Raw genomic sequence first — 26967 nt, forward strand, 5'->3', positions numbered from 1 at the left:
TTCTAACCCCATGTCCACTGCTCTGCGCTTAGCCTGTGCTACACCACCAACCTCCTGGTTTGAAAGTTCATTTGTGAACATGCCCTCAGATTCTCATGAGTCCTGTCCAGGTTGGCACTCGATCCATAGTGTTTTAATTGTCGGCTGCCTTTTCTCAGGCCCAAGAACACCGGTGAATAGTCTTAACGGGCAGCCCTTTGCCTGGGCTGCCGGAATGGTGTGTTTTCTCACAGCCCCACGTCTAACTGTGTGGTTTTCCAGGCTTGCTAGAATAACAACGCACCCCCAGCAGCCCTCACAATACAAGCCAGGCTTACATGAGAGTGCATTGGGGTGACAGTAGGAGGTGAGGGTGACACCCTGCCAGTCGTTCTTCTGATGAAGGCCCACAAGGGGATTTTTCCCTCTGGATGCTGATGTTGCCCTCACTCGGAATCGATAACCCTGGGGATGAGTCTTTAATCCAAAGAGGAATCTTGTTGCCATTAATGACGAGATGAAAAACAACGACCTCATCTAACACTCTCAGTGTCGTGACCCTGAGAAGTAGGAACTGTTAGTATCTCCGTTTCGCACATGAGATTTCAGAGCTTGGGTGGGGTTAGGTAAGGACCCAAGATTGCAGAATTAGGCGCAGGCGGCCTGCCTCCAAACCCTTGCTTTTAGTCACCGGTCTGTGGATGCGGGCTCATCGGGAGTCTTCCCATCGCCCAGAGTCTCTTGGGATGGCTCCTTCCCAGGAGCATTCCTATTCCCCTTGTGCAGACCTGTTTTTGTTTTATTTATTTTTCATGTAAAACAAGCCGACCCAGACTGAGGAGTAGGTATACTCACCTTAACCAGAGTCCACGCAGGGGTTCTGCGCTCACCTTCGCCTCTTTCTGCCTGTGGGGGAATCCAGGGAGAAAGGCTTGATTCAGATGCATGGTCCTGGGTACGGGTGTGTTTCCCCTCGGTAACTGGGTGTGCCTCTCAATCTGGGACTTGATTGTATTGATTGATTTAAAATGGTTGTGTCTGTTTCATGTGGGCGGTGCCCAGAAAATTGGAACCAAATTACTTACGGTATTTTGTGTTCTTTTATACTTATTATGGATTTTTGAACTCAATATAGATAATTGTACAAAATAATATACTCATGATTCAGATAGATTAGAATATCCATGATGTTTACAAAAACAAAGAGTTATTGGGGATAGTAAAATCAACCCTGATCACGGAGACCAGTTTTTGAAAACTTAGTACGTTTTAGGTGATTTATATACATGGTCTCATTTACTTTTTAATCTTTGAAAAACTGTACGAGATAAATAACATTCTCCCTGTCTATAGTAGAGTTTAAATAGTTTGATTGAGTTCATATAGCTAAGTGAGTTAGCAAAGCAGTGAAGGGAGTGGACTCCTTATCCCAAACTTTTTAAAAAATATATTTTTATTGTTTTCAGAGAGGAAGGGAGAGGGAGAGAGAGATAGAAACATCAGAGATGAGAGAGATTCATTGATCGGTGGCCTCCTGCACACCCCTACTGGGGATCAAGCCCGCAACCCAGGCATATGTCCTGACTGGGAATCGAACTGTGACCTTCCTGGTTCATAGGTTGATGCTCAACCACTGAGCCACACTGTCCAGGCCTTATCCCACCCTTTGATTGGCAGAATGTTTCACAGCGAGTAGCGGTGAAACCCGAGGGCTGAGTGTGGACAGACAGGATGGCGAGCCTGTGGCTTAGGTCTCTTCCTCGGTGTTGATGCAAGTGTGGAAGCTTGCTCCCCGCACACTCTGTGAAACCAGACCATCTGTGCCCAGGAGCACCCACAGCCACGCACATGTTACTCCAGATACTTTCTGTCTTTTTTTTTTTTTACTCCCTAATATGGTCCTGAAGGACTCAGATGGCACGTTACGAATGTCAGCCTCTATTTGACTGCCACAGCACCAAAGGGTGGGAGTAGTATTTTCAAGGAATTCAACCTAATAGAAATCCAAATTGAAAAGCCTTGAACCCCAGCTGAACAAATAACTCAATACATTGTTTTTTTTTTTTGTTTGTTTTTTTAAAATATATTTTATTGATTTTTTACAGAGAGGAAGGAAGAGTGATAGATAGTCAGAAACATCGATGAGAGAGAAACATCGACCAGCTGCCTCCTGCACACCTCCCACTGGGGATGTGCCCGCAACCAAGTTACATGCCCTTGACCGGAATCGAACCTGGGACCTTTCAGTCCGCAGGCTGACACTCTATCCACTGAGCCAAATGGGTTTTGGCTCAATACATTGTTTTATGTCCTATGTGTAATGGCATTGGTTGTATTTTTTTTGTTGATTTTTAGAGAGGAAAAGAGAGGGGTAGAGAAACAGAAACAAGTTGGCTGCCTCCCATACGCACCCCTACTGGGGATCGAGCCCACAACCCGGGCATGTGTCCTGGCCGGGAATCAAACCAACAACCTCTTGGTTCCTTGATTGACACTCAACCACTGAGCCACACCGGCCGGGCGGTTATATTTCTTAGGTTCTGATCCAGTCCCAGGTCTTAGACCCTCATTACCCTGGTCCTCTGTACACGGCACAGGGCCTCCTAGGTGATCAGACCCAAATCCCGGGAGCAATGCCCAGAACCAGCCTGGGCCACCCTAGCCAGGGTCAGGGCTCTCAGCCTCCAAGGCCCACCGTACCTGCAGAGGGTGACGCTGCACCCATCCTCCTTTCTCATCTACGGGGAGGGCGCGGTGGAGACCTGAAGCCCCAGCTGCGCTCTCCCCCTGTCCCCCAGAGAGCAGCATCTCCGTGGAGGTGGCCAGCAATGCCAGCGTGGTCCTCGAGGGCGAGCACCTGCGCTTCTCCTGCAGCGTCCGCACGGCGGGCAGGCCTCAGGGCCGCTTCTCCGTCATCTGGCAGCTCGTGGACAGGCTGAACCGCCGCAGCAACATCATGTGGCTGGACCGGGACGGCACCGTGCAGCCGGGCGCGTCCTACTGGGAGCGCAGCAGCTTCGGGGGCGTGCAGATGGAGCAGGTGCAGCCCAGCTCCTTCAGCCTGGGCATCTTCCACAGCAGGAAGGAGGACGAGGGCCAATACGAGTGCCACGTGACCGAGTGGGTACGGGCCGTGGACGGCGAGTGGCAGGTGGTGGGAGAGCGCTGGGCCAGCACCCCCGTCTCCATCACGGCTCTCGGTAAGTGAATGTCCGGGAGTCTTTCTGCGGGGCCGCTGGGGAGACTGCCCCCGGGTCAGGAACCCTCCCCTGACCCGTATTGGTCAGTCCTGCCAGGAAGCAGAGGGCACCTTCAAAGGGTTTAATGGAAGGAACGCGCTACGGAAGCGTGGGCAGGGCTGAAGGTTCCCGCGATGCGTGGTGGGGCCCTGGTGCCGGTGACTTTAACCACTCGTGGGTCTGGGTAGCGGGAGTGAAGCTGTAAGAATTCTGACCAGAGGACCGAGGCCACTCAGCAGGACGTGGTGGCCCCGGGTAGAGGATATGCCACCTTCAACACTGGCTGAAGAGCAGGCGCACAGCCACGAAGCTGCTCTTCTGCCCCCAGGCTCTCCCCCACCTTGCCTGCTGCCCAGTGCCCAGCCCTCCCGAAAGGTTCAGAGCGGGGCAGACACGGGCAGGGAATCACCTTGATTCCCAGAGTGGACAGACAGGATGGCGAGCCTGTGGCTTAGGCCTCTTCCTGGCTGTCCTGTGCTCCGGGCTGAGTCTGAGCACCTGGCTGGGAGGTAGACACTTTCATTTTACAAGAAGACTGAGTGAGACAGGTTAACTGATTTGCTCAGGGCTGTAGCTTTTAAATGCCAGACCCACAACCTGAACCTAGGAAACCAGTCATCTATCTTATTTTTTTTCCAAAGCCTTTATTCTCTCTGAGGCCCCTCCTTAAGAAAGCAATTTCCTCATTAGCATGAAATTAAAAGATACCTTGAGGTTTGCTAAAACCAAAGAAGATTAGATGGACTCCTTATGGGGTCCTTAAAGAGGCTTCCATCAACACGTATCTGCCTAATATGTCAACACGTGTCTGCCTAATACAATCCGTGTGGCGCATTGTAAAAGGCAGGCGTCTGCTGCTTTGCTGGGAAGGTCGCTTGTCACGTTTGGTCTGCTGTTATCAGGAGACTCTGCTGACACTTGTCCTGGAGACTTGGTCCCACTCCCTGAGGCCGTGTTGCCCCTTCCCCCCGGGCGGGGCTGCTGGTGCTCCTGAATACACTGCCGTAAAGACGCAGCCCTGAGCGGCTTTGCTCCCCACAGAGTCCTCCATTTCTATGCCACCCCCATTCTGATCCCCAGGTTAGAATGCCGTTCGCTCTCTAAAAGCTTAATCCCAGAGATTGACCTGCTTTCTGCAGTCCCCACACAGCTCCAGTTTCTGTCTCTAGAAGCTTCATCCAGAGGTTGAGTTTTCTGATGCGCTCAGTCCCGTGCCTACGCTCACGCTCAGCACCGTAGGCACCTGTGGACATAGAACCTGTGAGGAAAGCTCGGGCGTCCAACAGTGGTAGCTTTTCCTTTCCTGTGAGGTTAGGACTATCAAGGAGTAGGGCTGGTTAGTCAGGATTGTTCCTCTAGAAGTAATTTTACGGTTCCAGGTTGTCCCCAATTCTAACACTTCCTAGCTATGTGGCATTGAGCACGTTACTTCACTTCTCTCTGCCTCTACTTCCCTATCTGTAAAATGGGTCCATGCAAAGATTAACATGTGTCTGGTGGTTCCCACAGCCAGGGGTCACCAAGAGGCTCTGACCTGGGACCCCAGGAACCCCACCTGCTCGCCACACCTGGGGCGCTTCTGCCTAAAGCCATAATCATAGTGGCCCAAGGGTGTGGCACAGGGAAAACTGGAAGGTTCCCTGGAGTAAGGTCACCTGTTCAGCCTAAACTAAATGACAGCACACAAATTTGCATGGGGCGTTGTGGCCACATGGCAGGTGATGAAGGAAATAGCTTTGTGGCTTTTTTCTCCTGCATTAGCATGGAATGCCAAGATTTTTAGGAATGGGGGCGATGGACCGCAAATCCAGGTAGGTCCTCTAGCTTCTGAGCCTGAACAGCCATCAGGAGGCCATCGCGAGGGCTTCGTCAGTAGGGATCGGTAATGCTGCTCAAGGCGGCTGCCCGATCTCTCTCTGTGGGGTCTTATGAGCTGTGGGTCTGTGCCTCCACGTGATAGCTAACGTAATCCTGGCCTGGGCATCAAAGCAGACCCGAGAGCCTTTGCCCTGCCCCGCTAGCTTTTGCCAGGACCCCCGTCGCCGCGTCATACCCCCTGAGAGAACCAAGTGACTCCTCTGGCTTGCGCCTGTCTGTTCCCTCTCCAGAAACGGGCTTCGCGGTCACAGCCATCTCCCGCACGCCGGGGGTGACCTACAGTGACTCCTTCGACCTGCAGTGCATCATCAAACCCCATTACCGGGCCCGGGTCCCTGTGTCAGTGACCTGGCGGTTCCAGCCGGTGGGCACCGTTGAGTTCCACGACCTGGTGACCTTCACCCGGGACGGAGGGGTCCAGTGGGGGGACAGGTCCTCCAGCTTCCGCACCCGAACGGCCATCGAGAAGGTGGAGTCCAGCAACAACGTCCGCCTGAGCATCAGCCGAGCCAGCGACACGGAGGCGGGCAAGTACCAATGTGTGGCGGAGCTGTGGCGGCAGAACTACAACAACTCCTGGACGCGGCTGGCCGAGCGGACCTCCAACTTGCTGGAGATCAGGGTGCTGCAGCCAGGTAGGGGCTCCACGCGCGGGTGAGACGCAGGAGGGAACAAAAGCCATGTGTGTGGCCGCTTTGACTTCCCAGCTTTTGATGTTGAGAAATTTCAAATCCATGGGAAGCTGAAAGAATTAATCTCCTTCTCTTGGCCAGTTGTTAGTCTTACCGTATTTGTTTCCTCCCTCGGTGGGTATTTTGTTGTTGAACCACTTAAGGGTAAGTTGGTGTCATCAGAACACTTCCTCCTAAATACTTGAGCGTGAACCTCCAAGAACAAGGACACATAATTACGGGACATCACTGACCTTTTCCCAGCTCCTAACCAGGTCCAGCCGGGGATCACACAGCGCTTTTAGTTGTCACGTCTCCTTACATCCCTTTACTCTAGAGCTGTGCCCCGGCCGGACACCTGTGTGCTGAGACACTGGCGTTTGTGAAAGTGTCCAGGCTGTTTTGCTAGAAGCCCTGTCTCAATGTCATCTCCTGTATTCTTGCCACAGCGGTGTGAACATGGTACATGGCCCCCTGTTTGCAGACCAGGGACCCCAAGTGGGGAGGCAGGGGGCCTTCCTGAGCATCTGCTCTGCGCTAGGCGCTTAGGCTGTTATTTTATCAGATTTCCCGGCCGCCCCAGGAAAGGTTGTCCAGCACAGGGCCGCATAGCCGGTGAGGGGTGGAGCCAGGATTTGCACCCTTGCCTGCCCTTCTCCTGCTGGCTTCCTGACCCCAGGCCAGTCTGCTTCTGCTGAGTTTGAGCTTCATTCTTCCATGGGCTGAGTCTCTCACAGTAGGTGGTGAGGATGCCTAGTCAGGGGGTGGGGGTCCTGTGAATGCTCTCACCTTCATCCGGCCCTTCCCCTGACATGGGAGTGGGTAAGTGCATGCCACTACCATGGTTTCCTCGGAGTCTGTCTGGTCTGCCGCTAGGTTGGAAGCTGGGTGAGGGTGGAGCCCAGGCCGTGGTCCTGCTTCCCTCTGAGCCGGGCCCTGAACAGGTGAGCGCGGGCACCCACCCATGCAGCAGACGGTGGGGGTGGATGGCGGGTGACTTTGCAAAGACTTTTTTCTGACGTTCTGATCCACCCACTTTGCGAAGATGGTTTGAACATCTTGCAAAAAGGATTTTTCTTTCCGCTCACGGCCACGGTCAGTGTCCAGCCCGGTCTGCTGGGCCACTTCAGATGGTCATAGTATTGTTTTCAGCAATGCGGGGTTACAGAGGGCAATGTCTGAGTTTACCCTTCACCTCTCCTAACCCATAAAGAGTCTTTCGTGTCCCCGAGGTTGGAACAAATGAGTCGTATAAACAAAGGGGCCAGTCCTTGGCCAATTAGAGCCTAATCCTGGACGACAAGATGCTCGGGGAAGAGGCTGTTCTGCTTAAGTGGGTTTTCAGGTTAATGGAGGGCGAAGCAGAGACCCATTTCCTGTGAGCCCTTGTGTGGGAAGTGCTCAGGGACGCACTCGCCTGCCTTACTGAGTGACTTGGAGATAGTAATTGCCTCTCGTGTGGTCTCCTGGCCCCCGGGGCGGGCATGTGAGCTGCAGCGCGGGCCCATGGTTCTGCCGCCCTCCAAGGTAGGGGAAGCGCCGATCCCAGGACCTTGCCTGGCGCTGCCTTTTTGCATAAATCCCTAATATTTGCTGCTTTCTGTTGCTCCTGGGAATCTGAGGCTGGAGCTCCTGAGGGAAGAATAAAGAATTAATTTATCGAAGGTTCACGCTATTTTGATTCTGATCAATTGATGGTGTTCCTAAAGGAGGTAAGGGCCAAAAATGGGCGCCAGGCTGTGTGCTCAGTCCTTCTGTTTTCTTTCCATTCCACCCACCAGTGAAAGCATGGAGATGTTTGTTTCCCCAGGAGGAAACCGAGGCGCCAGGTGTGAGGAGCCTCGAGGGAGGCAGGCCAGCCTGGTACGTGGGAGCCTGGCATTGGAGCTGAGCTTGGAGCCCGGCTCTCGGTGCCCAGATACCTCCACTTTCCATGGGACCGTTTCAGTGCCTCCTGGATAGAGGAAGTGGCTGGAGGCGGAGGATCTGCTCCGAGGACCGTCTGTGTCGGGTGTGGCTTAGGTTGAGTCGTTTGTGTTCTCGCTGTGAAGTGTGCAGTGTCATCGTGCTGGGCTGTGTGTGGTGAGGCCCGTGCCCAGTCATGCCTCTCGGGGCCCTGGGGAGGCTGCAGGGAGCGAGTCGGCGCCCCGTCCGCACACTCCCCGGGAGTGGCCGAGGCACCGGGAGAGCGCATCCCTTAAGTGTTACTGTCTCCCCTTTATGAAATATTGATGCATTTAGCACTTACTATGTTCCAGGGAGCCTTGTGTTTGTGTTTGCTCCCCCCCCCCCCACCCCCCCCGGCCCCACACACACACTCTGCTTGGTCCTGGAGCTTTTATTTGGGGGACACAGAAGTGGAAAAGTACCAGAGGTTGACTGCGCCCGAGACCGTGTCGGACACGTGGTGTCTATAACCTCCTTTCATCTTCACTGCACCCTGGGAGGAAGGCGCTGATTTTCCATTTATTTATTTTTTAATATATTTTTTCTTGATTTCAGAGAGGAATGGGGGGAGAGAGAGAATCATTGATCAGCTGCCTGCTGCATGCCCCCCACTGGGGATCTAGGAATCAAACTGTGACCTCCTGGTTCATAGGTCGACACTCAACCACCGAGCCACTCGGGCCAGGGCTGTTGCTTTCCCATTTATAGAGGGAGTAACGGAGGCTCAGGGAGGCTTGCTGAAGTCCAATAAATAGTGGGAAGTGGGACTGGAACGCAGGTGTGCCTGAGTAAAGAGCAGTTGGTGGTAAAAGGGGACTTTGACCCTTTTTAAGGCTATGTCATCAGAAGTTACTCCTCTGCGTCCTGCAACAGTCATTTACAGAGAAGGTCCCTCTCTGTAGATGGCTGACGTGCGGAGTCCTAGGCCTGGTCCAGCAATAGCGGCTAACACTTCCTCTGCATTTCTTATGTGTCATCACCATCCCGAAGTCCTTCCCTGTAAAACCTTACTGACCCATGCGATGCCATGGGCGGTACTGTTTCACCCACTTTATAGGTGCAGACACTGACTCGGAGGTTGATTAAGTTACCCAGTGACCCACAGTCAGACAAGATTCACTTCCAGAAGGCAGTCTGGCTCCAGAGTCCAAGCTCTTATTTTATTTTATTTTTTGTTAATCCTCACCCGAGGATATCTTTTCCTTTGATGTTTTAGAGCAGTGATTCTCAACCTTCCTAATGCCGCAACCCTTTAATACGGTTCCTCATGTTGTGGTGACCCCCAACCATAAAATTATTTTCGTTGCTACTTCATAACTGTAATTTTGCTACTGTTATGAATCGCAATATAAATATCTGTGTTTTCCGATGGTCTTAGGCCAGTGGTCGGCACACTGCGGCTCGCGAGCCGCGGTTTGCCGCTCTGTTGACTAATGAATTTGCCGACCACTGTCTTAGGCGACCCTGTTAGTGGTTCTCAACCTGTGGGTCGCGACCCACAGGTTGAGAACCGCTGCTGTAGAGCCTAAGACCATCAGAAAACACAGATATTTACATTACGATTCATAACAGTAGCAAAATTACAGTTATGAAGTGGCAATGAAAATAATTTTATGGTTGGGGGTCACCACAACATGAGGAACTGTATTAAAAGGTCGCGGCATTAGGAAGGTTGAGAACCACTGTTTTAGAGAGAGTGGAAAGGACGGGGAGAGACACAGAGAGAGAAACATCAATTGGTTGCCTCCCGCACATGCCCCAACCAGGGTAAGGGATGGAGTCTGCAACTAAGGTTTGTGCCCTTGACCAGAATTGGACCTGGGACCCTTCAGTCCAAGGGCCAATGCTCTATCCACTGAACCAAACCGGCTAGGTCCAAGCTTTTAATTTTATTATACAGTATTATGGTATTTTCTAAACAGGTTTTTTTTTAGTCTTCTCAGGAACCTTCTTGGGTACCATGTACTTTTCTTCAATTTCTATTCTGTCTGGTTACCACCCCTGATTTTTTTTATTTCCTTTCACAAACATTTAAATTTGTCTTTTTAAGTGGGGTCACAGGGTACCCGTAGAGGTTCCTTGAGGCACAGCTTGCCAATGGTGTCGGTGTAGGAGTTTAATTTGTGCCTCCTCCAACTCCTCTGTTTCTTCTGATTTCTGCCACAGGATGGCTCTAAGACTTGGGGATCTCAAAGCCCGTGCTGGCTTCTCTTCTTTCTGCTCTCCCTCTGTACCTTCCCCCTCAAAACATGGATCCTTATTCCTAGTCTAGTGTCTTCCATAGGAAGGTCCCCCACTGCCTGCCCACCCTCCCTTTCAGATGTTTTGTTGCATGTTCTCATTCCAGAAGAATCAAGTAGAAACCGAGGGACCGTTGGCTCACTGGTCCATTTATCCACCTTCTACTGCCGACATCATCTGCTCCCACGAAGGCTCCCTGTGGTCTGTGCCCAGGCCAGCCCAGGCCAGCCCTGGCCAGAGCCACCTGCTGAGCTGGCCACATCACAGGGACCTGATTCACCACAATCCCTGGCTGGATGGTACCCCCTTCCACTTGTTGTGGGTCTGTTATGGACCATTCTGCAAGCGTGCTTCTGATTCGAAACGCACATCCCCCAGGAAATCTTCCAGGAATGCCTCACTCCCGTTCTGTTGGGGGTTTTGCTCAGCCTCACTCCATGGACGGCAGAGTGTGACCCCCAAGGGGCATTTAAAGGCAGGACTTGAAGCCGGTTCAACATACTCGATTCTTAGCTCTTAGTCAATTCTGTTCTCTTTTAATTTTGAAGCATTGCTTTGCTTCCTTCTGAATTTCTTTAGCATCAGCCTCCCCCACCCCCCCAATTGCACATTCCTAAATACAGAAGCAATAAGGGAAATGTCAGCATTCATTTTCCAAATATTTACGACCATGCCTGAGTCTGGCTATTAAATACTGCACATTAAAATCGACACAGCAATAACCAGGCCTCCAGGAGTACAGCCTCCGGTCTGGAAGGCCCACTTGTCAGGGTGTATTCTGCTGGGATTTCACTGATGGGCGGTCAGAATGAATATTTAATACCTTCGGGATGCTGCCAAGTCTGTTTTCTGCATTTCTTACTGCTGACCTAGCAGACTGGGAATGCTGGGGGCTTTTTCTTCGACGTCTGTGAGTCCAGGGCATGTGACAGTGTCTCTCCATGTCACATAGTCTGGTAGGTGGCAGGCCGCCTCATCCCTCAGAGGGATTAGCCCCTGCTTTATTTTGGGAGAACCTGTGGTTCTTCTACCCCGTATGCATGTGGCTGCTGCCTCCTGGGTGCTCAGAGGTGGAGTGAGCATGAGGGCGAGAGCCCTGGAGGCTCCCCGGGCCTCATTGTCATGGCGACTCCAGGTGCATCTGTTTGGAGTCACTGAGCTGGGGTCCTGCTCTGTCTGCAGACAGGGCATGTCTGGGTTACTCCTAATTAGCTGTTTCCACTTCCAGACTTTTATTACTTTCTCCTTTTTTAAAAAAAATATATTTTTATTGATTTCAGAGAGGAAGGGAAAGGGAGAGAAAGAGAGAGAAACATCAATGATGAAAGAGAATCATTGATCAGCTGCCTCCTGCATGCCCCCTACTGGGGATTGAGCTCGAAACCTGGGCATGTGTCCTGACCGGGAATTGAACCGTGACCTCCTGGTTCATAGGTCAGCACTCAATCCCTGAGCCACATTGGCCGGGCTTGTTATGTCCTCCTTGCTCCTCCCTCCCAGTGCCTTCTGTAAGCATGTTTGAGCACCTACTATGTGCCAATCTCCCTGCTGGGTGCTGGGGCTGCAGAGATGGGTGTGTCCCAGTTCCTGCCTTGTGGGCTCTCCTGGGAAAGGAGGAGTTGAGGGGTGGTCGTGGAGCCGGCCTAGGGGTGGGCAGTAGGCCTGAGGAGGGAAGGGGCTTCCCTGGGGGTGGGCGCACAGAAGGAGCGTGGGGCCTTTCGGCCTCGGCACAGAGTGTGGAGAAAGAACAAGCAGCATGCGTGTTTTGATATGACTGAAGCCTGGGATGGGGGAGGGCTCATCCCAGGCCGTTGACAAGGGCCAGGGAGCCCCTTTTGTACTGGGAAGCACAGAGGTCACCATATGTGATGGTTAAAAGCCAGGACAGACCAGCCTGAGCTTGAATCCCACTCGACCACTTACAAGTGGTGTGGCCGTGGGCAAGTGTTTTCATCAAATTGGGGATAACAATACTTACTTCATAGGACTGGTGCAAACCAAATCGTTAATATTTAGAAAGTGCTTATAAAACAGCTCACATAGAATTATATAAGTTCGCTAAATACGAATGTTCTAAACTGAGCAATTAGGACTTTACATCACACTCAGAACGTGTTCTCTGACTAACAGTGTGTAATAGTCCCTTTACTGCTCTACAATGAAATTCATGGACGGTGTAACATTTCTACTCACATAACCTTTAAAAGTTGTTACAACGCCCTAATTGTGGATAAAGGAGGGGGTCTTTAAAAAAGCAGTTAATGTTAAAATAATGGCTTTAACCTGTCCTCGCTCAGGGGCGGCCGCGTGAGGAGGCGCAGCTCTGCGGGGGGTAGGGGGGTCAGGGGGCAGCAGCGGGGCAAAGGCGCTGCTAGCCTGTCCCCACGTCACGGACAGGGGTTCCGAAATCCTGTGCAGCTTACCGTGCTGAACAGGGCAGAGAGGAGCGTCCCTTCATCTACCTGGCAGACATTAAAACTACGCAAAACCAGGTGTGGATGGTAAAGTGGAAGCAGGTCCCAGGCTCAGAGACTGTTCTCACCCACATGAATGTCACTTGAAAGTCATGCAGGACAGGAAGACGAGACAAGTTGCATGGGGTCATCCAGATACGGGTTTGCATCTTCGCCGGCTCCAGTCCATTGCCTCCCTGCCGACCGAAGGCTGCCCGCAGGTGTCCGTGATGACCTTGGCGGCGAGCGGCAGGCCAGCTGGGAGGGACAGCCCCGGTTGGCAGTTGGCAGCTTCGGAAGCTCTCCCCACGGAGGCTGGGCTGGAGGCAGGGACACTGGTATGCAGGGCAGGTGTAAGGTCTGCAAAAGAGGTGATTAGCGCCTTAAGCAGGGCATGTCCTCGGGGAGAAAGAAGAGCAGGGGCTGCCCTAACCGGTTTGGCTCAGTGGATAGAGCGTCGGCCTGCGGACTGAAGGGTCCCAGGTTCGATTCCGGTCAAGGGCATGTATCTTGGTTGCGGGCACATCCCCAGTAGGGGGTGTGCAGGAGGCAGCTGATTGATGTTTCTCTCTCATCGATGTTTCTAACTCTCTATCCCTCTCCCGTCCTCTCTGTAAAAACAATTAATTATATATATATATATATATATATATATATATATATATATATATATAAATAAAGAAGAGCAGGGGCTGAGGGCAGAGTCAGGATGTGGACCTGCTCGACTGGCAGGGGCCTTTGCCACCTCCTTCCCCGAGTGGGTGGGGCACACACACGCTCTCCCTTCACTGTCTCCCAGCTCTTGGCGGACTTGCTGTCCTCAATTGGAAACACCTCTGCTGTTCAGCCACCAGTCCCCTGCATCCCTAACATCACTGACGACATTACAGACCTGTAACACAGAACAGCGTCTTCCTTCTCTCCCTCACTCCCTCACTGCCCACCTCCCCGCCCCGCTGCCTCCGGCTCCTGCTCCCACCGCTGCACGGACACTGCCGAGTCCAGAGTTCCCCGTGGCCACCTCACCGTCACACCCTGGTTCTCAAACTTAGTGTGTGTCAGAACCACCTGGAGGGCTGGTGACAGCGTGGGTCCGGGGCCCCACCTGTGGCGTGGGTGATTCTGTGCTGTCATCCAGTCCCCAGGGGACAGTGGTGCTGCAGGTCCAGGGGTTGCACCCTGAGAGCCACAGGAGGGCAGGATCCGGGACACACTCCAGGCCCCTCGCCGTCCGCAGGCTCCCTTTCTAACCTCCTCTGCACATGGCCACGTGCTGTGGCCTGAATACGGGCCACAGAGGTCTCACCTTGGCTCACCTGCCCGCTCTCTCGGGGATGCCCTGGCACGCTCCTCCTCTGCCCGGGGACCACCTCCTCACTTGTTTTTCAGGGCCCAGCTCCAGTGTCACATACTTTTTGAAAAGGTCTCTCCCTCCTGTCACAATCTCTCCCTCTTGTCACTTTCCTTTACGTTCCCATACCTCCAAGAAAAGATTACTTACATATTTATTCAGTTATTAAATTGAGTAGCAGATGACTGGGTCATAGTCTTTGCCCTTCAGATGCTTATAATTTCGTAGGAAAGAGAAGGCCTTCAGAAAATTATGTCAATAAATAACAAGTGCTGGGGAGGCTGTGGAGAAAAGGGAACCCTCGCAACACTGTATGTGGGATTGTAAGTTAGCGCAGCCACCATGGAAAACAGTGGAGATTCCGCAAAAATAAATTAAAAATAGAGCTGCCATTCGATCCAGCAATCCCATTTCTGGGTATGTATCCAACGAAAATGACAACACTGGCCCTAACCGGTTTGGCTCAGTGGATAGAGCGTCAGCCTGCGGACTGAAAGGTCCCAGGTTCGATTCTGGTCAAGGGCATGTACCTTGGTTGCGGGCACATCCCCAATAGGAGGTGTGCAGGAGGCAGCTGATCGATGTTTCTCTCTCATTGATGTTTCTAACTCTCTATCCCTCTCCCGTCCTCTCTGTAAAAAATCAATAAAATATCTTAAAAAAAAAGAAAAGAAAATGACAACACTGCTTTCTACCCCTGTGTTCATTGCATCATTGTTTATAGTAGCCAAGATATGAAAGCAGCCTAAGTGTCATTGATAGGTGAATGGGTCAGAGAAGGTGTGGTACTGTATACAATGGAATGTGACTCAGCCATAAAAAAGAACGAGGTCTTGCCATTGGTGACCATGTGGATGGACCTCGAGGGCCTTGTGCTAAGTGATGAGCCGAGTGTGTGCCCGCAGGAGGGGCCTCGCTGAGCCTCTCTGGCCTCCCTCTCCCTGCCTTGCTGGTTCACAGTGGGGCTAACCAAGCCTCAGTCCTCAGCCTCTGAGCCCACTCACTCACACTGCCATGTCCATGGCTCCTCGGCCTTTACAGTGTGAGAGCCACCTGGGGTGTTGATCTGGAGGCCTGCCAGTCCGCATTTCTAGCCAGCTGCCCGGTGACGCTGCTGCTGCCGGTCGGTGGACAGCAGTTTCCGTAGGACGTTTGTCACTTACGATCGACAGTTCTCAATCGGACGCTGTGCTGTGAACATGGGACTGAGCCCAGAGACCAACAAGCAACAGGCATAGTGAAATGGAAGGCGTGTGGGTTATGTACCAGGCTCTGTGCTCATCTCTTTCTAGAAACCGTTGCTGATTAATCTGCCGACACTCCTAAGAGCTGAGGTAGGCACTAGGATGGTTCTGATCTTGCAGGAGAAATACCTGCAGACCTCGGGGGCTGGGCTCCCCTAACGCTGGAGGAAGGTGACACAGACCGGCAGCATGGCGCCCAGGGCAGCGCCGACAGGATGCCGACAGGATGCTCGAGTGCTGCCTCATTAGTCTCGGGGCTGCAGGCTCGTCTGCGCTTCCAGAAAGGTCCTCCCTGACCTTGGGATGTGGGAGGAGCTTCAGAGTGTGGAGGAGGAGCTGACCCCTCGCCCACCTGCGAGGCATGCACCACGTCTCCAAAACGCCTCTCTTTCAAGCTTTTCGGTGCTTCACAATATTTTGACACGAGAAGGAAAATAAAAATGGAAATGCTTTGAAACAGTTCCCTGGATTCTTGTCCTCAGAGACCATCTGACCGAATTGAAGTTTAGTCATAGGGTTCCGGTTTAACATATGCAGTTACTATAGCAATTGAGGTTTCCTTAGTAACTAACTGTTGCAAAAATAATCTGGCCCCAATTAATAATACATTTTAAAACTCCTTCTGCCCTACACTGAGCAACCGTGTTTTTGGCCAAAGACCAGATGATGCAGGGAGTGTCGTGTGCACCGACATAGATTTGCATGCAATTGGGTGAACTGGGATGGAAAGCAATGGAAAGGGCTAGTTGTTTCAAGTATTGTAGGAACCCGACCTGGAAAGTCGACTGGCAAGCTAATGTGAATGAGTTTGCAGAGCCGGGGAGCTTACTGGTAAGCCCCGCCCTAGGCCCAGTGTGCCCCGGAGGGGATTGTGTTTGAAGAAGGGATCAGGCAGGAGACTGGGCTTGATCATAGAGAAGAGGAAGCGAAAGGGCGGGGCGTGGGACGCGGGGTTTCTTTCGTGTCCCTGCGAGGGGTGCCGTGATGGCTGCAGCAGGCCTGCAGGTGTGTGAGTTCAGCAGCCCTTTGTGCAGAGTGTCGCCTGATTTACCAGGTGGGCCCTCCACTGAGCTGTGCGCTTCGAGCTGCTCTCACGGTCAGGTCAGGGCACGGTGTCGGGTCCTGCCGCCCCTCAGCTTGCGGAATCCCCTCGGCCATTCAGAAGGGTTGCGCCTGTGTGGCCAGGCTGCCCCAGTGACAGCCTGCGGCCTTCGGAGGTTGCAGGTGCCTTGGTACGTGGGACTCGGGCCTTGATGCTGCTTGTGCATTCCCAGCTCTAAGCGAGCCAGCCGGCCAGCACTGCCCGGGGAGGCCCGGGATGACCCGTGGGCGCAGGCCTTGGTCTGGAGCAAGACACTGACTGGCAGGGGTGCTGGGGACAGCCTAGGGCCCTAGGCAGACCTGGCCTGGCCTCCCTTCCCTGCGGGGTCTCTGCCTGGCCCTGGGTTTCTTTCTCAGCTGGTGAGCGGTTTGGGTCTCGAAAGGCCAAGTGTGAAGAGGGGTGGAGGTGGGTGACGGCTTTATTATTAGCTTCCTAGAGGAACTTGGAATTGTGTTTTTCTGCGGTGGGGGGATGGTGGGAGAGGGGAGCAGAGCCAAGTGCAGTCATGATGGAGTGGGTGGGATCTCAGACTCCTTTCCTGAGATATGTCTCTTTAGATAGCGGCTTGTTGTGAGCACCTTAGTTAGCGGGTAGATTCACTCCCGAGTCTGCCCTCCCTCCTGGATGTGGAGCGGGATAGCGAGGGGCAGGGAGGCTGCAGTTGGCTCTGATTGTCCCACTGCCTGTCATTTTCTCCTCAGTCTTCCCTGTGGCGTGTCCCCCCCCCCCCCCCCCCCCCCGCTGCCCAAGGAAGATCACTCCAGTGTCCCTGGCCACCTGCTGACCGTGGCTCTCTGGTGTGCTTGCATCCCTCACCTGCTCACTCACACATCTCAGCGAACACTGACCGAGCACTTTCTGAAGCCCAGGCACTGAGCCCGGCTAGGGGGTGTGGCGATGAGAGCGTCCTCTGGGCAGGCCTGTCTTATTCCTTATTCTCCAGGGCGCCCCAGCCCTTAGCATCACCAGGGGACAGGGTGGGCACAGGCTAAACATTTGCAGATCCAGTGGAGAAAGCTTGATCTGGGTCCTCTGGGAACTGACAGACTAGGATGTAGGAGGACATAAGGAAAACGGCCTGAAGACACACAGGGTGCAGAGGAGAGCCCAGAGGAGGGGCGTGTGGCCCAGTGGGAGGGTATGAGGGAGGGGGGCCGCAGGCTGAGTGGAGAAGGGTCAGAGGGAGGTGGCAGAGGAGACAGGCAGGGAGGACAGCTGAGCAGAGCCCAGGGCTCAGGGGGAAGCTGCACGGAGCGTGGGGGCTCCAGGGCGAGTCCCGGGAGATGAGTGAAGACACCTCCTGGAGGAACTTTGTACCGTGAAAAGGAATGTTTTTTCTCTGTCACCTAAAAGCAAGGGAACCATTAAACAGTTCAAGCAGGGAAAGGATGTGGGCAGATTTGTGTTGTAGCTGATCCCCCTGGAGGCCACGTGAGGCAGGAGACGGGGAGAGGTGGTGAGGCCCTGAGTGGGGGCCCAGCAGGGAGGAGACAGAGGGAGGGATGTGGGGTGAAGTCAGCCCCTCTCAGGTCCCTCTCACGGAGCCGTGCTTTGGAGGAGGAGCCTGGAGGTGGGGCTGGGACGGCCGTGACCAGGGGCGTGTGGCGACTCTGCTGACCTCCCCGCTTCGCTCTGCAGTGACCAAGCTGCAGGTGAGCAAATCCAAGAGGACCCTGACGCTGGTGGAGAACAGGCCCATCCAGCTGAACTGCTCCGTCAAGTCCCAGACCAGCCAGAACTCCCACTTCGCGGTGCTCTGGTACGTCCACAAGCCCTCGGACGCCGACGGCAAGCTCATCCTCAAGACCACGCACACCTCTGCCTTCGAGTACGGCACCTACGCCGAGGAGGAGGGCCTGAGGCCCAGGCTGCAGTTCGAGAGGCACGCGTCCGGGGGCCTGTTCAGCCTCACCGTCCAGAGAGCCGAGGTCAGCGACAGCGGCAGCTACTACTGCCACGTGGAGGAGTGGCTGCTGAGCCCCAACTTCGCTTGGTACAAGCTGGCGGAGGAGGTTTCGGGGCGCACAGAGGTCACCGTGAAGCAGCCAGGTGAGCAGAGGGGGTGCAACCACCCAGCCCAGTGGGTTTAGTGTGGAGAGGCCTGCACAGGGCCTTGGGTCCACACTGGCTGTGGGTGCAGGCACGCAGGCCGTCTTCCTGGCGCAAGGTGGGCCGCCCACTTTGCCTGCAAGGGGTCCCAGCGCCGATGGCAAACTCAGCATCCTTGACTATGCTGTTTTGGGCGTATGCTCACCAGGGAGAGGCCTGACGGGCGGCTGTGGTTGGCAGGATGTGGCAAGGCAGGATTCTGGCAGCTCCCGCTCTCCTTCGGGGTTTGCAGCTCGCACCCTGGATCGTGGGCTGGGCCAGCTCTCATCCCTGGAATCCTGCCTAGGGGGCATTTTCCGGGCTCTCTCACCTGCTGCTTTACCTCCTGTCCCAGCCCAAGAGGAGTGCTTCCTGTCTTCAAACCTGTGGGGGCAGCCTGACCGGTGGCCTCTGACCTCTGCGAATGCCTCCAGGGAGGGAGCGCTCACCACCCCCCAGGCCTCAGCTCCACTTTAGGGCACCCTCGTTATTATTGAAGGTCCCATCCCCGTCATCTCCCTCTCAGGCTTCAGATCTGCCCCTAGAACAAGGGTGGGAACATCCGGCCCGCGGGCCATAGGAGGCCCTCGAAATCATTGGGTCTGTCCCTGCCAAAGCATTGGGAGTGAGTTCATTAAATGTTTGGCCAATAACAGCAGGCTAGTTTTTAAGTTGGTAATTGTGTATGGCCCATGAATGATGTTATAAATACCCAAACGGCCCTTGGCAGAAAGAAGGCTTCCCACCCCTGCTCTAGAACATCCCCAGAGAGGTTTGGGTCATCCCTTTCCATTATAGTCATGCATCGCATAGCGACGTGTGAATCGACAACGGACCGCTTATATGACAGTCCCATCTATCTATATAATAGCCTGAGCCAGTGGTCGGCAAACTCATTAGTCAACAGAGCCAAATATCAACAGTACAAGATGGAAATTTCTTTTGAGAGCCGAAAACCGACTTCTGCGCATGGGCCACGAAGTTTCAATCGCACTGTACGTGCGCGCCCACACGTGGCATTTTGTGGAAGAGCCACACTCAAGGGACCAAAGAACCGCATGTGGCTCGCGAACCGCAGTTTACCGACCACTGGCCTAAGCGACTGGATGACCGGATGACTGGTCAGTAGCTATGACACACACTGACCACCAGGGGGCAGACACCCAATGCAGGAGCTGCCCCTGGTGGTCAGTGCGCTCCCACAGCAGGAGCGCCACTCAGCTGCCAGACAGGCACCAGATGCCGGCGAGCCTCTCCTGCGGACACTCACCCTGCGTGCCGGCAGGTGCGGTGGGGCCAGGATGAGCGGGAGCAGCTTGGCACCCAGCCTGGGCTCGGGCTCCTCTCTGCTGCCTGCCGCTTCGCACACCACTTTGTGCTGTGGACAGCGGGCTGGAGTCTGATGAGCTAGCGGGTAAGGCCAGGCTGTGGTGGTGCAGAGGTCCGCTGATCCCAGAGGCCAGGCCGAGGGACCTGTACACCGGGCCTCTAGTGAGATTATAAAGGAGCTGAATTCCTGCGAGAAGTGGAAGGCTGTGTGGCTCTGGAGGATTTTTCTCTGACGGGAGCAGTGGGCAATAGATTCCCTCTTGCTCACAGCACCTCAATTCTGAGTGCACGGGTGACATCCCAGCCCGTTACCCACACACCTGTTTCAGACAGAGGAGCTGTCAGCTCAGTGCTTCCGAATTCTTATTCCCACTGGTCCTCACACCACCTGCAATGCCTCCTGACAGTCTCTATTAGGGTGACCCACGCCTTACCCAGCAGTTTCTCCCCGATATTCCCAGCCACTCCAGCCCACATCCCTGTGCCGGGAGCAGCACTGACAGCCTTGAGGTTCTCTTTCGGACCCTGTTCGAAGGAAGCAGGGGGAGGGCTTGTGTGTACGTCTACGGGCTTCACAGTCCCTCCCCACTCCTCACTGACTCACCCAGAGCAGCTTCCAGTCCCGCAGGCTCCATTCATGGCGCGCACCCCATACAGGTGCACCCTTGCTCATCTTTTATTTTTACTGCACCTTTTCTATGTTTAGGTGCACGAATACTCACCGTTGCCTTACAGCTGCCTACAGTACTGAGTACAGGAACATGCCATGCAGGCGTGTAGCCTGGGCTAGACCCCAGAGCCTAGGTGTGTAGGAGGCCGTACTGACAAGGTGTGTGTGAGTGCACTCTGATGTTCGCACAATGACAAGGTCGCCTGAGGACACTTTCTCAGAGCGTACCCACGTCGTTCAGTGGCGCATGACTGTGTGAAGGGAGCGAGGGTGCCCGTCAGTCTCCCCTTCTTGTTAAAGAAGCTCTGGAACAAGCACGTCAAACTCAAAGGCTAACGGGCCAGATAAACAAGGTTTACGTTTATGTGGGCCGCAAAAACACAAAAGCTTCCGTTTTCATAGAAACGTACGTTTATTTCGATAGAGACATGCTGAATACAAAGGGCTGAAATAAATGAACACAAAGGGCTGAAAAAATAATAATATTTTTTCTTGAACATTAACTTACCAAACACTGAATAACTGCACAAACTAATAAGCGTAACGCAAATAAGCCTATTTTTCTTGTTCTCCAAAAGCGAAGTATTTCCTGTTGTGCACACCAAACAGTCCAAGACTGATGACATGGCCATCGGCTGCTAAAATTTTGCTGCTAGTATTAGTGGAGAGAAATGGTGCGCCTGCGTGTAAGGCGGGTAAGGGAAATGAACGCAACACGATTATAGTAATCAGTCATTAGCGAACGTTGTAGTTCGTTATTAATAATTATACATAACAGGATATTATAAAAATTAAGTTACGAAATTTTTATTGAAACGTTTCTTAATACCTTTATATTGGTTGGGCTGCAAAAATATTCATTGTGGGCCACATGCAGTCCGCGAGTTTGACATGCTTGTTCTAGAACTTTTCACGTAAGGCGGCCCTGAGCTCCCTCCCCAACCCTCCTCCCTGCGTGCTCCACAATTGGTTGTCACTGTCCTTCCGGAAGGGTGTAGGGTGCTGTGTGGGCTGCCAGAATCCCATCTCCCTGCCTTTTCTTCTGCTGCCCTCTCCCCTGGCATGCCCCTGTCCTGTTCTCTGTCATCACCCCATTCCCAACACGTCACTCAGCACCACCTCCAGGAAGCCTTCCCTGATACTCCCCTATCACCAGGGGTTTCTTACAAAACACATAGCATAACAAGTGTGAGCTTGCATTTCCCCCCACTATACGGTAAGCACTTTGCGGTCAGGGCTGTATCTTGGTGTCTTCGGCCACTGGCATGGCCCCCTTAGTAAGTACTGTTTGAACAAGGAATGAATGGTCGCTTTCCTTGAACACCCGAGGGCCTTTGACTGTCCTCGTGGCCTGGAACACATTGACCGTAGGTTCCGTTTATCTCACTCTTCCTCAGAGAGGTTAGCTCTTTTTAACTGAAACAGCATTCTAGGCACCCTGTGTCCCCTTCCCCGTCCCTGTCCACTGACCTGTGTAATGACAGGTAACGATGAGCACGTATGCCCAGTCACACGTAGGGAAATTCAGGGATTGTCAGTTATTACGTGTCACATACTCATTGTTTACATGCTTGTGTCTCCGCTGGGCTTGACGCCCCCCACGTGAGCGTAGGTCCGTGGTTTTCTGCACCACTCTGTTCCCACGGCCTGTCTCCCCGGAGCCTGAGGCTCGGCACCTGTCGTTCGGAAGGCACAGGGAGCCGGATCCCAAGTCCAGGCGTGGCTGGCCCTCCTGCTCCTCGGGCTGTTGTGTTTCTAAAACGGCCGTCGTCCGCCCACAGGAACATGCTGTGCTAACCCGCTGCTGCTGCCCTAGGCAGGAAGCTCTGGGCCAAGTGCCTCCGGTTGGTACTTCCCATGACCGGTGTCCTGCCTCCCGGGCCAGTCCCAGGGGCTTTTAAAACGGAAGTTGGAATGGTTGTTGGGCCCACAGAGGCTCTTGCAGGTTCCTGTTCTTCCTGTCTCTCTTACTTTCTGACCCGGCTCCCCGCTGAGAGCATGCAGGCCGCCCTGCAAGTGTTCTCTTCGTCACCATCCGCCCTTTCCCTTTTCTCTTTGTGCCGAAACCAAGAGGTTCCCTGCAGATCCTAAATTTTTTTAAACATATTTTTATTGATTTCAGAGAGGAAGGAAGAGGGAGAGAGAAACATCAATGATAAGAGAATCATTGACTGGCTGCCTCCGCACACCCCCTATTGGGGATTAAGCCCACAACCCAGGCATGTGCGCTTGAGCGGAATCGAACCCGGGACCCTTCAGTCTGCAGGCCCACGCTCCATCCACTGAGCCAGATGGCCAGGGCCAGGTCCTAAATTTATCTCGGGTTTTGACAAGAATCTGTACCGCCCTTCGCACTGCCCTAGTTCTCCTGCTCTGAGTCTCGGCCGTAGATGGGGAACTCCCAGATCCTAAATTTATCCCGGGAGTTCCCCACCTGAGGCCGAGACTCAGAGAGCAGGCGAACTGGGGCAGTGCGAAGGGCTGTACGGATTCTTGTCAAAACACAGTGGAATCTCAGTGTCAATGGGGAATATTAACACTGTGAACAGAGAGCTCACAGGACACTGATGAAGACAGCACATCCCATTCCCCCACTTCCGTTGAGATTTTTTTGGTTTGCATATTTTTCTTTTTTTTTTCCTGCTTCTAGTCCCCCTTCCCCCTTTTTTATTTTCTGTTGAGAAAGAATACACTGTAGAGCTTTTGGAGAATACAAAAGCACAAAGAAGAAAACAATCTTTCAACCCAGAGACGAGAGAGAGAGAGAGAGAGAGAGAGAGAGAGAGAGAGAGAGAGAGAGAGGGAGAGGGAGTGTTTTGGGGAGACTGCTCATTTTAAATGTTTTTTCTGTTTTTAATTTTTTCACCTTTTAATTACAAAAGTAATCGTGTGTGTTGTGGAATACTCTGACAGTTCTGAGGTGTGAAAGTAAAAGGTGAAGTCACACGGCCCTCCCCACCCTCTGTCCCCCAGGAGGGCCCTCCCAGGCCTCAGTGCATGCACAGGGTCACAGCTTGGTGATGCCTCCCTGGGGCCTGTGATGAGGTGACGCGGGTGCCGTTGGCCTGTGCGTCGTCAGTGACACTTCCCATGGGCTGACTCTTCAAACCCCTGGTCCCTCAGTGTCAGTTTCCTGCTGTCAGATTAGTTGTGTTCCCACCTTGAGAGGAAACCGTGTGGGGTTTTTGTAGAGTAAGAACTGTGATGCTCAAGGCCACCCCAAAACCCTGTAAGCTGTGTTTCCTCTGCAGCTCTTTCCTGGTTCACAGCCCAGCATGCTCCCTCCATGGGGCCAGTTTTAAAAATCTCTTGCTTAGCCCGTGGCTCAGTGGTTGAGCATCAACCTATGAACCAGGGGGTCAAAGTTTGATTCCCAGTCGGAGCACATGCCCGGGTTGTGGGCTCAATCTCCAGTAGGAGGTGTACAGGGGGCAGCCAATCAATGATTCTCCCTCATCGTTGATGTTTCTCTCTCCCTCTCCCTCTCCCTCTCCCTTCCTCTCTGAAACCAATAAAAATATGTATTTTTTAAAAAGGAAAATAAAAATCCCTTGCCTGGGAAGGGGTCTCACCATGCCCTTTCCTGTCCTTTCCCAGCCACCTGCCCTCAGCCCTACGCCGCGTGGCCCACTGTCACTGGGATGTGCAGTTGTCTGCACGCGTCGTCTCGGACAAGAGGGTGTGCTTGTCCTCTGCTCAGCCTTTGAGCTAATAAGGGTTATAAACGGGAGAGCTATCACGGTCACGTTGAACTCCGTAAAACTCGGACACTCAGGCACATGATCGAGAACTCGAACATACGGGGGCCGCGCCTGAGACATGCTTCCTGGAACGGAGGGTGCTGTCTTCTGTGTCTGGAAGGTGCCATCACCTGTGCTTGGAGGGGGTGCCTGCAGGCAGGCGGCTTGCTGCTTTCTGACCTCTCTCCCCTCGCCTTTGCAGACAGCCGCCTGAAGCTCAGCCAGGTGCAGGGGAACCTGTCGGTCCTGGAGACGCGGCAGGTGCAGCTGGAGTGCGTGGTCCTGAACCGCACCAGCCCGGCCTCCCAGCTCGTGGTGGAGTGGTTTGTGTGGAAGCCCAACCACCCGGAGCGGGAGGCCGTGGCCCGCCTGAGCCGCGAGGCCACCTTCCACTACGGGGAGCAGGCGGCCAAGAACAACCTGAAGGGCCGGCTGCACCTGGAGAGCCCTGCCCCGGGCGTGTTCCGGCTCTTCCTCCAGAACGCGGCGGTGCAGGACAGCGGCACCTACAGCTGCCACGTGGAGGAGTGGCTGCCCAGCCCCGGCGGCCTGTGGTACAAGCGGGCAGAGGACACGGCCGGGCAGACGGCTGTCACGGTCACGCGACCAGGTGAGGGCTCCCGTCCCCGGGCCTCCACACCCCTCCCCACTTCCCTGTGCGTGTGAATCACATGCGCTGCGTAACATTAGTTTGTCAATCCCTTGTCTGCACTCACGTGTGTGCGCACTCACCGCTTGCATTTGTGTTCAGTGTTGCCTCCATTTTTCCCCCTCGTGAAGGGCACATCTGGCTTGGGCCTCAGGATTCCGTTCCTTCACTAGACTATCATTTGACGATTAATGATTCCAGTGCATGGAATGTCTTCCTTTTAAAGAACACTTTCAGACTTGGACAAGTGGTGGATATGCAGGAATCTTGAAACAGGAGCCACGTGGTTCAGAAAAGGAAGCTTATGGATTTTCAGTGGGAAAAAAATTGATTCACGTGCTTCAAGTAGAAAAAGAGAAGTCCGTGCAGCCTGCACTCTCTCACTGCTGAGCAGCAAGTGCAAATGACCAGACCATGTGGCCTTGTGCTTCTCTTGTCTTCTCGTTGGTTTCTAACGTACCTGAAAACACACGATTACTAGGGCTGGTTGTGGTGACACGGTTAAACACGCAATGAAAGGAGAATTGGAGCGGGTTCCTGTGCCCGCTGCCATGACGCCACCATTCACCCGCGTGCGAGCGGCAAGCCAGGGGTCCCTCTACGGATGGGGAGCAGAGTGGGGTGCGGCCTCTGTTGGTGGGAACGCCTTGTCTTGTCTGCTCTCGGAGCCTCCCAACGTCCCGTGTGTTGCCGTTGGTCCTGTCGGGGGCTTTCGTGATGTTTTTGTTTTGTCTGAGTAGAGCAGCTTTCTCGTTGGAGCACTAGGACTTCACAGACGTGCTGGCCCGGCCCACACGTCACGGACACACTTCGGAGACTGAATACACCCTTTGTGACGGGAAAGGGGTCTCCGCGGGGGGCGGGACATCATTCCCCCGAGTTACTCATCTTTCCCCGGGCTTTCTTCTTCTTCCTGCGTCGCCGAGGAGCGGCGGCTCGTCTTTTCCCAAAGGTAGAGCACTGGCAGCTGAACCCCCTCGTCCCCAGCTCCCACCCACGGTGCAGGTCCCCGTGCGAGGCCCCTGGTGGCCGGGGAGGAGACGTGCCCTCATGCAGCCAGGGTTGGCCGGTTCGTGTGCCGTCCTCAGACCACCCACCTGGAACATTTTACCTTGGAGGGACCCGAGGCCTGAAGAGAAAAGCCACACAGCCAGCAAGAGCAGACGGGCGGCCTCCCCGTTTCCCTCCCGCCACAGTGGGCTCCCAACATGACTTACCCTGCCTCTCACCCTCAGCCAGAGGAGTAGCCTGGATCCCCCAGCCTGCCTTCCTTCCTCCCTGTCGGAGCACAGTCACGTGCCGCTTACCCACGGGGATCGTCCCGAGCAACGCGACGCCAGGCCATTCCGTCGTCGTGCGAACATCACAGAGCGCGCTTCACACACCTGACGGTGCAGCCTCCTGCACACCAGGCCGCGTGGCCCAGCCTGTCGCTCCAGGCTACACGCCTGCATGGCGTGCTCTGTACAAAACCACCAGATTAAATCCAGCACAAGAGAAAGTGATGCAACCAGGAGACACAGTAAACGAGACATATGAGCGGTACAGGCCATACTGGTCCATAAGCAAACCTTCTTTTATTTTAAGTAGAGAGAGTGCACTTTAACAGAACAACAAAACGTACCGTATAGTAAATGCAGAAAGCAGTAACAGTCGTTGATGGTCATCATCGCACCACGTCCTATACTATACGTACGGTACTATACGTAACTGTAGGCGCTGTGCTTTATACGGTCGGCAGCGCAGTAGGGGGGTTCACACCAGCGTCGCCACGCACACTGAGGAAGGCCGTGCAGTGCAGCCTTCCAGTGGCAGCGATGTCCCTGGTGGTGGGAATGTCTCAGCCCAGGGGACCCAGTCCTGTATGTGGCCCAGCGTTGACCGAAGCTCGATTACGTGGCGCGTGACTGTATGTAAGTTGATCGTGCCAGTTATAAAACATTTGGAAAACAGAAAAGTATAGGTTTGAAAAAGCAAATTCTCTATAATCTCACTAGCATTTCATAGCCACCGTTTTCCCTGGTTGCATAACTTTCGTTGTGGGCTGTGCTTTGAGGTCTTCTTCCTGAGGTATAGATCCTGTGGTCGGCAAACTGCGGTTCATGAGCCACATGCGGCTCTTTGGCCCCTTGAGTGTGGCTCTTCCACAAAATACCACGGCCTGGGCGAGTCTGTTTTGAAGAAGTGGCATTAGAAGAAGTTTAAGTTTAAAAAATTTGGCTCTCAAAAGAAATTTCAATCGTTGTCCTGTTGATATTTGGCTCTGTTGACTAATGAGTTTGCCGACCACTGGGTTAGACGGATGGAAGACTTGGAGCAATGAAACTCCAGGAGTTCAGAGTCGCCTAGCATTGCGTAAGGTTGACCGTCGTATGAAATACGTGAG

The 26967-nt window shown here is 53.7% G+C and overlaps 1 protein-coding gene across 3 annotated transcripts in view; it reads left to right on the plus strand.

Moving 5' to 3' along the window:
* Nucleotides 1–26967, plus strand: part of IGSF3 (immunoglobulin superfamily member 3) — a 90830-nt gene that overhangs the window by 57552 nt on the left and 6311 nt on the right. For all 3 annotated transcript variants that reach the window (XM_080648950.1, XM_080648951.1, XM_080648952.1), the window contains exons 6-9: nt 2778–3179; nt 5327–5731; nt 17744–18154; nt 24135–24542. In XM_080648950.1, coding sequence (XP_080505076.1) covers nt 2778–3179; nt 5327–5731; nt 17744–18154; nt 24135–24542 — 1626 coding nt within the window. The remainder of the gene's footprint in view (nt 1–2777; nt 3180–5326; nt 5732–17743; nt 18155–24134; nt 24543–26967) is intronic.

The sequence above is a fragment of the Plecotus auritus genome (genome assembly GCF_963455305.1).
Source record: "Plecotus auritus genome assembly, chromosome: 12".
In the NCBI taxonomy this organism is placed as follows: Eukaryota; Metazoa; Chordata; class Mammalia; order Chiroptera; family Vespertilionidae; genus Plecotus; species Plecotus auritus.